The following is a 13,489-nucleotide window of genomic DNA, read 5'->3' on the forward strand; positions in this document are numbered from 1 at the left end:
ACTCAGCAATCAAAAATAATGAAATCTTGCCATTTGCAGCTACGTGGATGGAACTAGAGGATATTATGCTAAGCGAAATTAGTCAGAGAAAGACAAATATCATATGACTTCACTCATATGAGGACTTTAAGACACAGAAAAGATGAACACAAGGGAAGGGAAGCAAAAATAATGTAAAAAACAGGGAGGGGAACAAAACATAAGAAACGCAAAAATGGAGAATAATCAGAGGGTTATTTGAAGGGTTGTGGGAGGGGGAGATGGGCTACATGGATAAGGGGCATTAAGGAATCTACTCCTGAAATCATTGTTGCACTATATGCTAATTTGGATGTAAATTAAGAAAAAATAAAATTAAAAAAATAGCTTTCCTACATTTGGACAACTTCTTAGGATCTGAAGTCCCAGCTAAGCAAAAGATAGATGATGTGGGGGACAAAAAACACAACTTGTCTTTGTCAGCTGTTAAATTAACAGGGAACTCTGTATTCCTAAGTAATACCATTAGAGATTGGGATGCAGGAAAGTTGCATTTGGAACTGAGAGCACTAGTTCTGGAAAATGAGGTGAGGCATTGAGGATAACATAGGGGTGATGAATGCTGGAGAGAGCAATGATAGATACCAATGAAAATACCTACCAGTTGTGGAGTGCCTATTAGGTACTGGGCATTCAGTAGGCATACCAGACCTGTTAGATTATTTTGGTGCTTTTAAACTTCTCATAACAATCCTATCAGTAGACATAATTGTGTTTCTTTGATTCTAAAAGGCCATCAATTTAATAAAAAGCTTTTCAAAGAAAACATACATTGCACTTACACCATGATGTTTTATTGTGTTTAGTTTCTACTAATGGAATATAGAATGCATTTATTCATAACATAACTATTTTATAATTCATGATAACAATGCAAGTTTGAGTTCAAGCCTTCATATTCAGAATCTAAAGAGTCTTCTTGTTCTTTTTCACTGTGCATGTACAGTGCTCTATAACCTACCTGGGACTTCTTTCACAACTTTAGGATTGACAGTGTAATTTAGAGCAGAAGAAAGAAGAAAGAGTTTCTTCTGCATTTCCCATTTTATTAAACTTATAGTTTCCCTCCCATCATCTGTCTTTTGACTGAGAAATACTCCTTCACAATGCATGACAACCACAGTTTTTCCCAGCTTTGAAAATCATGTGACCTATGCTTAGAGATTTGTCCAAATCTACAAATATGCTGGTGTTGACATCCCAGTGTATTCCTCAATGTGGTTACTGGCAAGGTTATTTATGTTAAGCATTGATTATAAAATGCATTCCTTTAACTTTTAAGTTTTTTATTTTAATTCCAGTATAGTTAACATACAGTATTATATTAGTTTTAGGTGTACAACATAGTGATTCAGCAATTCCATATATCACCTGGTGTTCATCACTGACAAGTGTACTCCTTAATCCCCATCACCTATTTCACACATCCCCCCACCCACCTCCCCTCTGGTAACCATCACTTTGTTCACTATAGTTAAGTCTGTGTTGTGGTTTTTCTTTTTCTCTTTTTTTCCCTTTGTTCATGTTTTGTTTCTTAAATTCCACATACGAGTGAAATCGTACAGTACTTTTCTTTCTCTGACTTATTTAACTTAGCATTATATACTTTAGCTCCATCCATGTCGTTGCAAATGGCAAAATTTCATTCTTTTACATGGCTGAATAATATTCCAGTGTGTGTGTGCATGTGTGCGTGCCCGTGTGTATATCACAGCTTCTTTATCCATCCATCCCACTTAGGCTGCTTCCATAGATTGGCTATTGTAAATAACACTGCAACAAACATAGGGGTACATGTATCCCTTTGAATTAGTGTTTGTATTTTTGGTGTAGATACTCAGTAGTGAGATTACTAGATTGTACATTCCTATTACTTTTAAAAACATGTTAAGTGTGTTTCAGAATCACTTTGCGAAACTGAAGGTACTTCTCAATGTTTGAGGGTACAATTATTTCCCTCCTCTTTCTCTCCTGAACGCTCTCTGGTAAAGTCTTTTTTTTTTTTTTACTCCTTCACCCAAACTACTCTCATCGAGGTCAGTACCTTCACCTGGCCAGATCCATTGACCAATACAGTCATCATCGGCAGCACTTGACACCATCCTTATGAAACAGTTTCTTTCTTATGTCTCCTCTATCAGTTAGAGCCTTCTCAGTTTCTCTTTCTCATTCTTCCTCACCTTCCTGACCTTCATTAACCAGTCCTCAGACTTCCCTTATCTTCCTGCCTTTACTTCTGTAGTGAAGTCATCTAGTGACATAGCTGGCTTCTAGAACAAACAACTTTTACATGGAAATGTACAGCTCCTCACTCATCCTTCTGCCTACCCTACAGCACTCTTTGGATGTCTAATTGACTCTGCAAACTTAATGTCTTAAACCAAACTCCTACTTTCCACCCCATCTCATCCTAAACTGGCTCTTTTTGTAGTCTTTTGTTTCTCAATAAATGGCAACTTATGGCGTCTAGTTGCTTGGATAAAAACATTGAAGGAGGCACCTGGGTGGTTCAGTCGGTTAAGTGTCTGACTTCAGCTCAGATCATAATCTCACATTTTGTGACTTCAAGCCCCGTGTCGGGCAATGTGCTGACAGCTCAGAACCTGGAGCCTGCTTTGGATTCTGTGTCTCCCTCTCTCTCTGTCCCTCTCCTGCTTACACTCTTTCTCTGTCTGTCTCTCAAAAATAAATAAACATTAAAAAACAAAGCATTGAAGTCATTCTTGACTCCTTTCTTTCTCTTATGTCTGGCATCCAGTCCAGTAGCAAATCCTATCAGCTCAACTTTAAAATTATACCTAAAATGTAATACACTGCTACCACCCTGGCCCAGCCATGTTAGTCACTCACCTAATGTAATTGGCCCACCACTTCCATCCAGGCCAATCAGCAGCCCACTGTCTCCAATCTGCAGTCAGAGTGACCCTCCACAGCCTAAGTCAGATCAAGTAATAAGCTTCTCAGAGTCACGCAGGGGCTCCTCATCTCAATCAGAGTAAAAGTCCAAGCCCTATGGCCAACCACACTCTATGTTTCCTGGAACCTGCTAGTTCTCTGACTTCTGACTATTGTACACCGCCCGCATTGCTAACTATCCTCCAGCCAGACTGGTCTCCTGTATGATCATACATATGCCAAGCACAAGCTACCACAGGGACTTAGAGCTTTTGCTCTTGAGGCTTCTGCGCATCTCTCTTCCCCAGATTTCCACATGGCTGCTCCCTCATTTTCTTGAGGTTTCTTCAAGCAGTACCCCAACAAAGAGGCCTCCCTTGTGCCACCTGTATAAAATAATGACCTCCCAGAATTCTATGCTGCTCACTGTGCTTTATTTCCCCGCTCCCAGCACATATATCCTAAGGATGGTAAACATTGATTTGTTGATGGCTTGTCCACACTACGTTGAACACAAGCCCCATGAATGTGGGGACAATAGCCATGTTAGTCACTACTGTATCCCAGGACTTAGAGGAGGACCATCCCAAAGGAGGGTCTCAGTGATGTTTGTTGAATTAGTAGACAAAGGAAGAGTGAACAAAAGAGTCCAGTAACAGAGTCAAGGCTGAGTTTTCATCAGGAGAAGCATACATTTCTCTACTGCTCAGATCTGGCCATCAGAGCAGCTCCTCATGAAGTCACCATTGAGGACTGTGCCGTGGCTTGCTCATCTCAGGCTGACTTCTACCTTTTGTCCCCTTACAGGTCTACAGCTCTCCCAGGTCCTGTGAGGCTTCTGCTATGACCGCAGCTTCTTCTTGGTACCAGGACTGCCCCTTACTGCTGCAGCCACACCAGATCCCTGCTCTGCCCTGTCTGTCTTTAGCCCCAAGTCAGCATGGGTAGTGTCAGTAGCCTCATTTCTGGCCACAGCTTCCATGGCAAGCACTGCCGGGCTTCACGGTACAAGTTGGGCAAGTCCTCTCATCTCAAGAAACTCAATCGATATTCAGATGGGCTTCTGAGATTTGGCTTCTCCCAGGACTCAGGCCATGGCAAGTCCAGCTCCAAAATGGGAAAGAGTGAAGACTTCTTCTACATCAAGGTCAGCCAGAAAGCCCGGGGCTCCCACCACCCAGATTACACTGCACTGTCTAGTGGGGACATAGGCGGCCAGGCTGGGGTGGACTTTGGCCCGTCCACCCCACCCAAGCTTATGCCCTTCTCCAGTCAGCTAGAAATGGTAAGCAAGGGTCTTTGGTAAGAGTGGGTGGGTTGGAAAAGCAATAGAGAGCAAAATGGGAAGAAGAGAGTGGGGGCAAGGATGGGAATGAAGGCAGTGATACAAACATTTAAAAACCCAAGAAGCCAGGGCAGTGGTGGTGAGGGTGGAAATGCTCAGTCACACCACAGAGATCAAAGGCTGGATGAGGGAATTGAAGCACTGGTCATTCCCCTAAACTGGAAGTCTTGAGTGATCCCTTACACAAAAAGGAAAAGAGAAATGAAAGCCTTTCTGAGCCCTACTGGAATGTAACTCTGGATTGTCAAAACAGGACCAACAGCAGCATTTTCAAGTACATGGCAAGCGGAGGGAGCTCTATTATCATCTAGAAGAGCCAATGGAGAGTCTGCTTGTAGAGAGCTAGCAGCTTTGCTGCTAGCAGACTCCTGAAGGTGGGCCTTTCCCTCACTTGCTGCTGTTGTGGTGCAGCAGCTCCTCACTCAAGCCAGGCCTTGAAAGTGTCTTTGGTGGGATAAGAACTGAGTTTGTTATCATCAGTTTAGCAGAAATGAGGTCAAAAGAGGCCTATAAAGTCAGAAATCCAGCCCTTATGCCAGCTCAAGTTCTCATGGGTCCAACCAGTGGACTTGAGAACAATTTCCCTAGTTAATCACATGCCCCCACCTGGGGGGATGAATCCATGACTTTGATATTCTAGGAAGTGACCCACTTAGTTTGCATAGAGCTCTAAGCTTTTCAAATTTAAAGGGTTTGTAGACTGCAAGGTACTCTTCCAATGAAAATGACAGTTTTAAGAAAAGGATTGTTGGGGCGCCTGGGTGGCTCAGTCACTTGAGCGTCGGACATTGGCTCAGGTCATGATCTCATGGTCTGTGAGTTTGAGCCCCGCGCCGGGCTCTATGCTGACAGCTCAGAGCCTGGAGCCTGCTTCGGATTCTGTGTCTCCCTCTCTCTCTGCCCCTCCCCCACTCAAGCTCTGTCTCTCTCTGTCTCAGAAATAAACATTAAAAAAAAAAAGGATTGTTATTGCAAGTGGTCTTCCCAACCCTTTGATATTAGTCACAGCCAGTATTCTTGCTTCTGGCCTACTGGAAGGGGCAGTGAAGGTGAAGAAGGGATGCTTGTTGACCATGCTTGTTGAGCCTAATGCCCTTACCCTACACCACACAGAGACCCAGAACCAGAGCCCTGGCCTAGGGATCTCAGCCAGGGAACCTAAAGATGCTATTCATCATCTCACAAGGGCTGGGACAAGCTGATGACAGGTTAGTAGTTTGTAAAACAAAGTAACTCAGTGATCCTTAAGTACATCCCCTAGCCACAAAGGAATTCCTCCTTCTTGAGAGAGACTCACCATATTCAGCTGCTTCATAGCAACAGGCAAGATCGCCTATGGTTATTACCAAAAAGGATGCTGTGTGGCCAGCATACACACCCAGCAAGGGAGGGAAAGGTGAGAGGGGAGTTGAAGTGAGACATGGAATCAATATGGTTGTTTTCCTCACCAGGGGTCAGAGAAAGGTGCAGTGAGGCCCACAGCATTCAAGCCTGTGCTGCCACGGTCAGGAGCCATCCTCCACTCATCCCCTGAGAGCGCCAGCCACCAGCTGCACCCTGCCCCTCCAGACAAGCCCAAGGAACAGGATCCAAAGCCCAGCCTGTGCTCTGGGGCACTGTCTGACTCTGGCCGGAACTCCATGTCTAGCCTGCCCACACACAGCACCAGCAGCAGCTACCAGTTGGATCCACTGGTTACACCAGTGGGGCCCACCAGCCGTTTTGGGGGCTCAGCCCACAATATCACCCAGGGCATCATCCTCCAGGACAGCAACATGATGAGTCTGAAGGCTCTGTCTTTCTCCGATGGGGGCAGCAAGCTGGCCCACCCAAGCAAGGCAGACAAGGCTTCCTCATGCATCCGCTCCCCCATCTCCACAGATGAGTGCAGCATCCAGGAGCTTGAGCAGAAGCTGCTAGAGAGGGAGGGAGCACTCCAGAAGCTGCAGTGTAGCCTTGAGGAGAAGGAGCTGGTCTCCAGTCAGGCTTATGAAGAGCGGCAGTGGCGCTGCAAGGAGGAGCTGGATGGCCTGGAGCAGAAGTGCAGTGGCAAGTTGAAGCAAGCCTCACAGAAGAGCCAGCGCACACAGCAGGTGCTGCACCTCCAGGTGCTCCAGCTCCAGCAGGAGAAGAGGCAGCTCCGGCAGGAGCTTGAGAGCCTCATGAAGGAACAGGACCTGCTGGAGACCAAGCTCAAGTCCTATGAGAAGGAGAAGACCAGCTTTGCCCCTGCACTGGAAGAGACTCAGTGGGAGGTGAGGCTTATGGTGGGGGCTTGGGATGGTCAGCTATTTGATAACAGTCCCCACTTCTCCTCCAGGTTCTAGCCCATGGTGTGTGTACACAAATTGCCCAAAGTGAGCCAGAGTGCCAGACTTGTGACCCAAACAAAGGGCTCCATGGTGAACCATGTCGGGAGTACAATTAGTGTGAGCTTCCTACTCTCTCCTGCCTCAGGGCCTCATGGCCTCCAGAATTCAACTTGCTAACTGAGTCACTGACTGAGGAGCTGGAACTGAGAGAATAGAGGCCTCACTGGGCTGAGGGCCGACCCACTTCATCTGCTTGCAGGAAGCTCAAAAGAAACACAAGCCATGCCTGAGCATGAGTTCACGCTGGTTCAAGAGCCCACAAGAGAGCAGACTTTGTTATTTTTGAGAGAAGGGACCCCACGCACTAGTAAGAGTGACCTCATTTGTGGCAGGTATCACTGACAGAATGGGCCATTCTACACTGACAGAATGTAAGTGGGGCTTCTAGTTGGTGGACTGCAGTGGAAACATAGAAGAGCAAGAGAAGGGCACACCATACCTGGAAATGAGGCATCTGGACCTGGCTTAGCTGGAGAAGCTAACCCCCACATTCTGATCTCCAGAAAATAGCTTTTCTCACCTGAAGGGCCTCTCAAGGTGGCACAGGGGACAGATAGGGGTGTGGGCATGGTGGTTCTTTTATTCTCCCCAAAGACTCCTACCCTGGAAAGGAACTGAGGAGGCATTATGTCTGATTAGACCAGTGCCACCCCAGGTCAGGGTGACACATCCTCAGCAACATAAGCACCTGTTTGCACTGGAGCTTTCTGTACTCATTCTAGAAATTAGAGTGACAAATGTTATCAGGAGTAGAGAGGAAAATGATCCTTTCTATGAAAGAGATGAATGGGGGTACTGGACAGGCTTCCCACAGAGGAAAGGATGCTGGCCATAGGGGTCTTTCCTCTTTCCTATTGATGATGGCACAGAAGACCCCACCCTAACGATCATTTCTCAGCCAGGGATCAGAGACATTTTGGGGCACCTCAAAGATATAAGCTCATCCTGGTGCTAGGCATCCATGCTTATTTGTCCAATTCCCAGCTAAGCTAGATATCACTGTGACCTCATTCCCAGATTGTCCAGTCAGTCTAGACAGTAAAACAATAAATAGAATAAATATTTATAATATCACATAAATATATTGCAAACATATTTAGAATAGTAATTTATCAAGTGTTTATTAAGTGCCAAACCCTAGGTTCTCCCATTTAATCCTTATAATAACCCTACTTCACAGGGTTATTATATGAAGTAGGGTTATTATAAATAATCCTTAATTTAGTTAAGAAAACTGACAACACAGAGGTTATAGTAGCAAACAACTAGTTAAATGACTTGCCCAAGATCACCACATAATAAGTATCAGAGCCAGGATTTGATTTAATGATTTGGCTCCAAAGTTCACATTTTTAATCACTACCCCATACTATCACCAAGATCAGCCAATCATACACAGATGTGGTCGAGCCAGAATTCAAAAGCAGGCCCATACCTCAACCATGACTCTATGTTGCTCCCTCCATGAAACAAACAGGCTTTGCCTTAGAAAGACATTCCTGATCCCACACAAGCATTGTGGATGAGGTTATGCATTGCTTCATAAGTGGCTCATGAGAGCAAGGAGTTGGGGGTTCCTACTGTGAGAGAAGTGAGGAAAAATTAAGGTAGCTTCTGGTCTTGTTCCAAGAATCCATTCTGTAGAGGCCCAGGCTCTGACCTTCATTCTGTCCAGCTTTCCCACAGGCCAGCAGGAAACATTCTTGTGACACAGCCAACCAGACTGGTCTAGGTCGTCTTTTGAGCCACCCATGACCCCAAATGGTCAAGACTCCAGAGATGCATGGGTCTGAATCAGTGCCTTTGATTTTGTCTGCTGCTTTTGGCCAACTTTCGAAGGGGAATAAGAATAGAAATGGTGGAGGGGTGGGGCAGGGGGAGAACATAGTAGCTTGTCATTTGGCAGATCTGAATTGGACACTGTTTCTGAGGCAGGCATTTTGCTGGTCATTGGCATGTAGCTGGTCATTGGCGTGTAGCAGTTAATACTTGAAAATAGTCTTTATCCCCAGTAGGGAAGGAGGGGAGCCAGGTATGCACAAGGATGAGGTCAGAAGATGTGGGCACAAACATGAATGACACAAGTTTGCCAGACATGGAACTCAAGGTCATTAATGTTAAGTGTGGATGATGGAGCTACCAGTAGTGAGCATTGGTTTACACACAACCATGGGTTTGGGTACTGATTGAGATATAGACTCTAATTTGGGGTTGAGACAGGCATGTGGACAGACTAAGACTACAGAATGACAGGAACCTCAGAGAGGGGCTTGGCCTTCACGGGTCACCCAGACCATCATGCCTGGGAACTCTCTTGAGACACCATGTCAGGACCAGCCTAATTCTTTAGGCAGTTAAGATGTTACTCTCCCCAGATAAGGACCTCTTATATCTTAGCACCTTCTCTTCTTCCCAACCCAACCCTTGGCAGGTGTGCCAGAAGTCGGGTGAAATCTCTCTTCTGAAGCAGCAGCTGAAGGAATCCCAGACAGAAATCAACACCAAGGCTAGTGAGATCCTTAGTCTGAAGGCACAGCTGAAGGACACACGGGGCAAACTGGAGGGCATGGAGCTGAAGACTCAGGATTTAGAGAGTGCTCTGCGCACCAAGGGCCTGGAGCTAGAGGTCTGTGAGAATGAGCTTCAGCGCAAGAAAAATGAGTCCGAGCTTCTCCGAGAGAAGGTGAACCTGCTGGAGCAGGAGCTGCTGGAGCTGCGGGCCCAGGCTGCCTTGCAGCGGGAAGCTGTGTCTCTGGGGCCAGGGCTAGGGCCAGGGCCTGGGACTACCTTCTCTGAGGACATCCCCGCCCTGCAGCGGGAGTTGGAGCGGCTGCGTGCAGAGCTCAAGGAGGAGCGGCAAGGCCATGACCAGATGTCCTCAGGCTTCCAGCATGAGCGGCTGGTGTGGAAGGAGGAGAAGGAGAAGGTGATCCAGTACCAGAAGCAGCTACAGCAGAGCTACCTGGCCATGTACCAGCGGAATCAGCGCCTGGAGAAGGCCCTGCAGCAGCTGGCCCATGGGGACGGTGCAGGGGAGGCCTTTGAAATTGACCTTGAAGGGACCGACATCCCCTACGAGGATATCATAGCCACTGAGATCTGAGGGGCCTCCTGGGAGAGGGAGAGCCTGGGACCTGACATTGGGAGGCAGGGGTACAGAGCCTGTAAAGGAGGGCTTCTCTCCCCACTACCCTACTCAATAACTCATGTCTCTGAGAGAAGCCTTCCCCAAGGCACAGACCTGGGACCCAACAGGGGAGGAGAGAGAAGGAGAAGGACTGCTACATGACTTTTCCAACCCTTGCCCACATTCCAGCATATACCATCCCTCCAGCCCACCAGACCTCTAGCTTTCCCAACAGATGCATCCAGGGATCTCCGTCATTTGGTTAATAGATCCCTAAACCTTGCCCTTTGTTTAAAAATATTTAGACCCTCTCCCAGGGATGATGGTGACTGCCATATTGGACAATGGCCACCCCATGACAAAAACTCCCTTCTGTGTGTTCCCACAACTGCCTTTTTGCCCCTGGACACATTGGGATGCCTTGGGAATAGAAAGAAGCCATCTGTGACCATAAGCCTTGGATCCTGACCTGTTTATAACCTGAGCTATTTTCCTGTGGTCTCCGAGTTGTAGGGCTTGTAGTGAGGTGTGGGGAACCTTGCTTAGCAACATCAGAGCTGTCCCAATTCTGGACAGCCACAGACAGGAGGGGAAAGCTGGGGCAGCCCAGGAATGTCTAGACTCTCTAACCAGAGAAGGTTAGAGGGAGAAGCCAGGTAGTAATGACCAGACCCTGCTGGGCCCTGCTAACTGGAGGTGAGCAGCCTTGGACAATTGGTAGCCCAAATTTGACTTCAGTGACCACTCTTCTTAAAGCCATAGACACTGAGGCCCTGGGGAGGGGGAGATTAAAAGCACCTGACACAGGGTGGGTGTGGCTTATAGGTCAGGGGCAATCCCCAGAGCCCCAGGCAGAGAGAAGAGGCACAAATACAGTCTTAATGAACAGCCCCAGGGCCACTGGCTAGGCTCCCTCCACCTGGGCCCCATAGGAGCCCCCAGCTGTAAAGAAACCAGAGGGCTTCAGCTTTCTGGGGGCTGGACCAGTACCTGGTAGGGGAAGGGGGGGCGGGGAGGGGGTGCTGGTGTTTCTTTTCTAAAGATGTGTAGAGCTGGGGGAGGAGAGAATGGTGGAGTTTCTCAGTTACTTGGTTCAGAGAAAAAAATTTTTTTTGGTCTTCTTTCGTCTTTTTTTCTTTCTTGTCTTTTCAGAAGCAAGCCAGATCTAGCAGGCAGCCAGAACTGTTCCATGTTCTATTTTTGACTCAAGCTACAGCTGCTGTTCTTTCTTAGGACAGCCAAGCCTTGCTGGATTCCTGAGTTTCATGCCTGCTTGCTGAGAGGGGTTCACTGAGGTAGGAGGGATGAGAGTCTGGGTATTTAGCAATCTGAGACCAAACCCCTGGTTCTGCCTCCCTGACCACAGTCTTTACAGGACCCAGAGTGGGAGTGGGAGCTGCTTCTCATCACCCTCCCCCCACCCCAACTACAGCCCCCATTCCTCCAGAGCCACCACGTTCTTTCTGAGTTGGGCTGAGGGCAGGTCCACCTTCCCTGCAATTGGCTCTGCCTTCTAGTCCCTGAGGTTAAACTGTGCCTGTCCTGCTGCCTTCATGTGGCAGAGGAGCTTTTCTGGAATTTCAAGCAATTGCTCTTAGTCATAGGCTAGATTTAAACCTGAAACGGATAGACTAAAAGCCTCCTTCCTGCCTGGAGGGCAGTGCCCTCCATAGGGCACAGTGCAGATCCTCAAGTCAAAGATATCCCATTCCCTAAGCCACACTGTTAGAAAGTGGAACAGGGATGGTATACTATCTCCCAAACTGAGAAGGCACTTTGAGACCAGAAAACAAAGCAGGTGACTCCATTCAGTTTACACAGAATTTTATTCAGGGTAATGTACTGACAGAATAGGGTGGGGGATGATCCAGGCACTCTACACAGCTATTCTCCACAAAGTCTGGACCTTAGTCCACAGATTTTATACAGCCAGGGAACACACAGAAGGGCATTATAGTAAGATCAAAGGGTTTGCATGCACCTAATTGACAGCTAACCTTTAATTAGATCTTGTGGCACCACCTGTTCATCAGGAAGAGGAAAGACTGTGTTCTAACAGATTCATGGGAGGCTGAAACAAGCCTCCCCCAATACCAGCCTTGGAAGGCATGTCTAAGGTACGTATGTTAATCTCCGAGGGGCCCAGAACACGTATTCCCAAGAGAGGTCATCAGGTGAACATGAACAAGATGGAGGGCCAAAAATGGAGTCTATATTGTCAGCACTCCTACACACGGCCCTCATTCCCTCTATTTTCACCAGCCTGTGCCTTGTTTGAGTCCTTTTTCTCAGTGAGATTGCCACGAGATAAAGGGGCTGCTGTTTCCTTCCCAGGCTGGAGATACCCCACCACTCCCCACCCCCAAAAAGCAGCCAAAAGCCTGGCACCCTGCGCTCAAGACCTTGCCTGAGAAGAGGTGTGTGCTAAGCCCAGGGGAGGGCGCTCAGGGGCAAGGTTTGCACTCCACCATGGTGTGACACTGCCCTGCACTCTGCATCCTGACCTAAAGCCAAACCATGGATGCCCTACCTGGTCTGCCACCAGCCCAAGGCCCCAGAGTAGCCCAAAGTGGCACCAGAGTGCAACAGTGTAACATAGCGACCTCACTGCCATGTGGTTTTTCTTCCCTTCCCCATGCCAAATTCAGCCTTTCTGGAAGGAGGCTCTGAACAACAGAGGCTGAGCAGGGACTGGGAAGTCAGATAACAGGGCTTCAGAGCAGAGGGTCTGGCCCAGGGCCAGCCAGCAGAAGCTGGCTGCCCTTTGCTCTGAACACTCCTGCTGGCATACTTGCTCATTCAGTCAGATCCACTGGCTCTGCTCTTCCAAAGGATGCTTGTTCTGAAAATGCTCTGGCTGCCTACAAAGAGATAGCAAGCAGCATCCAGCACCACTTCACCAAGAAGGGGACTCTGCCTCCGGGCCTTGCAGTGACCAGACTCTCTCAGGGTTCCCCTGGGGGTATTTCTTCTGCTACTGTGTCCTGCTGGGTGCACTCTGGCCTCCACAGGCACTGAACTCTACAGGGACCGGGGAGAGCTAGCTCTCCCCTGAGAAGCACTTGCTGAGCCTCTGCTCCTTGCCCTGCTCTTGCCCCGGCCCAGCTGAGAGGGATACCCAGAGGAAGGCAGGCTGGGGCAAGCAGCTTTGGGAGAGGGCTTTCCCCATGGATCCTGAGTTCTCCTGAGCCAGAGCTGCTGTGGCAGGAAGCTGTGCACCCTGTACAGTAGATGCTTCCCTCACCTGTGGTGTGGTAGGTCTTGTGCTGAGTCCACAGGCAGAGCTGGAACCTCCAGTCAAGGCTGGCTTTGGACAGACTGGCATTTGGAAGAATATGCACATAGTTATTTTTCTCTAGGTGGTTTCTTGTTATTTTGTTTGTTTGATTGATTTGCTTTTGACAGCTTTGTTTTATTTTTGATGCCCAAAAATGGCCATGTAAACTATTTCTGATAATTTTATGTTTCTATTTATGAATAAAGAATGCCATTTCTCATGTCCTCTAGAACCACTTTTGTCTACTCAAGCTACCCTGCTTTTCCAGGCTGTGGCATGGCAGCATCTTGGGGCTTCTCCACCTGGAACAGGAAAGGTGACATCTCAACCTGCCAGTGAGAGAGGTGCAGACAGCCTTGATGAAGGCAGTGTTGGCTGGTGGCAAAGCACAGGTCTTGGCATCATGTGGACTTCCAGCCAGTCTCTACTACTCT

General features: G+C 47.8%; 1 protein-coding gene across 3 annotated transcripts in view; it reads left to right on the forward strand.

Annotated features, from left to right (window-relative positions):
- Positions 1 to 13,277, forward strand: part of LZTS1 (leucine zipper tumor suppressor 1) — a 49,814-nt gene extending 36,537 nt beyond the window's left edge. For 2 of the 3 annotated variants that reach the window (XM_053216459.1, XM_015068756.3), the window contains 3 exons: positions 3,742 to 4,219; positions 5,731 to 6,534; positions 9,083 to 13,277. In XM_053216459.1, the coding sequence (XP_053072434.1) occupies positions 3,875 to 4,219; positions 5,731 to 6,534; positions 9,083 to 9,754 (1,821 nt within the window). In that variant the 5' untranslated portion in view covers positions 3,742 to 3,874 and the 3' untranslated portion in view covers positions 9,755 to 13,277. The remainder of the gene's footprint in view (positions 1 to 3,741; positions 4,220 to 5,730; positions 6,535 to 9,082) is intronic. The other variant, XM_027077477.2, reaches the window with a different exon arrangement.
- The last annotated feature ends 212 nt before the right edge of the window (positions 13,278 to 13,489 follow it).

Source organism: Acinonyx jubatus, chromosome B1, assembly GCF_027475565.1.
Source record: "Acinonyx jubatus isolate Ajub_Pintada_27869175 chromosome B1, VMU_Ajub_asm_v1.0, whole genome shotgun sequence".
Taxonomy (NCBI): domain Eukaryota; kingdom Metazoa; phylum Chordata; class Mammalia; order Carnivora; family Felidae; genus Acinonyx; species Acinonyx jubatus.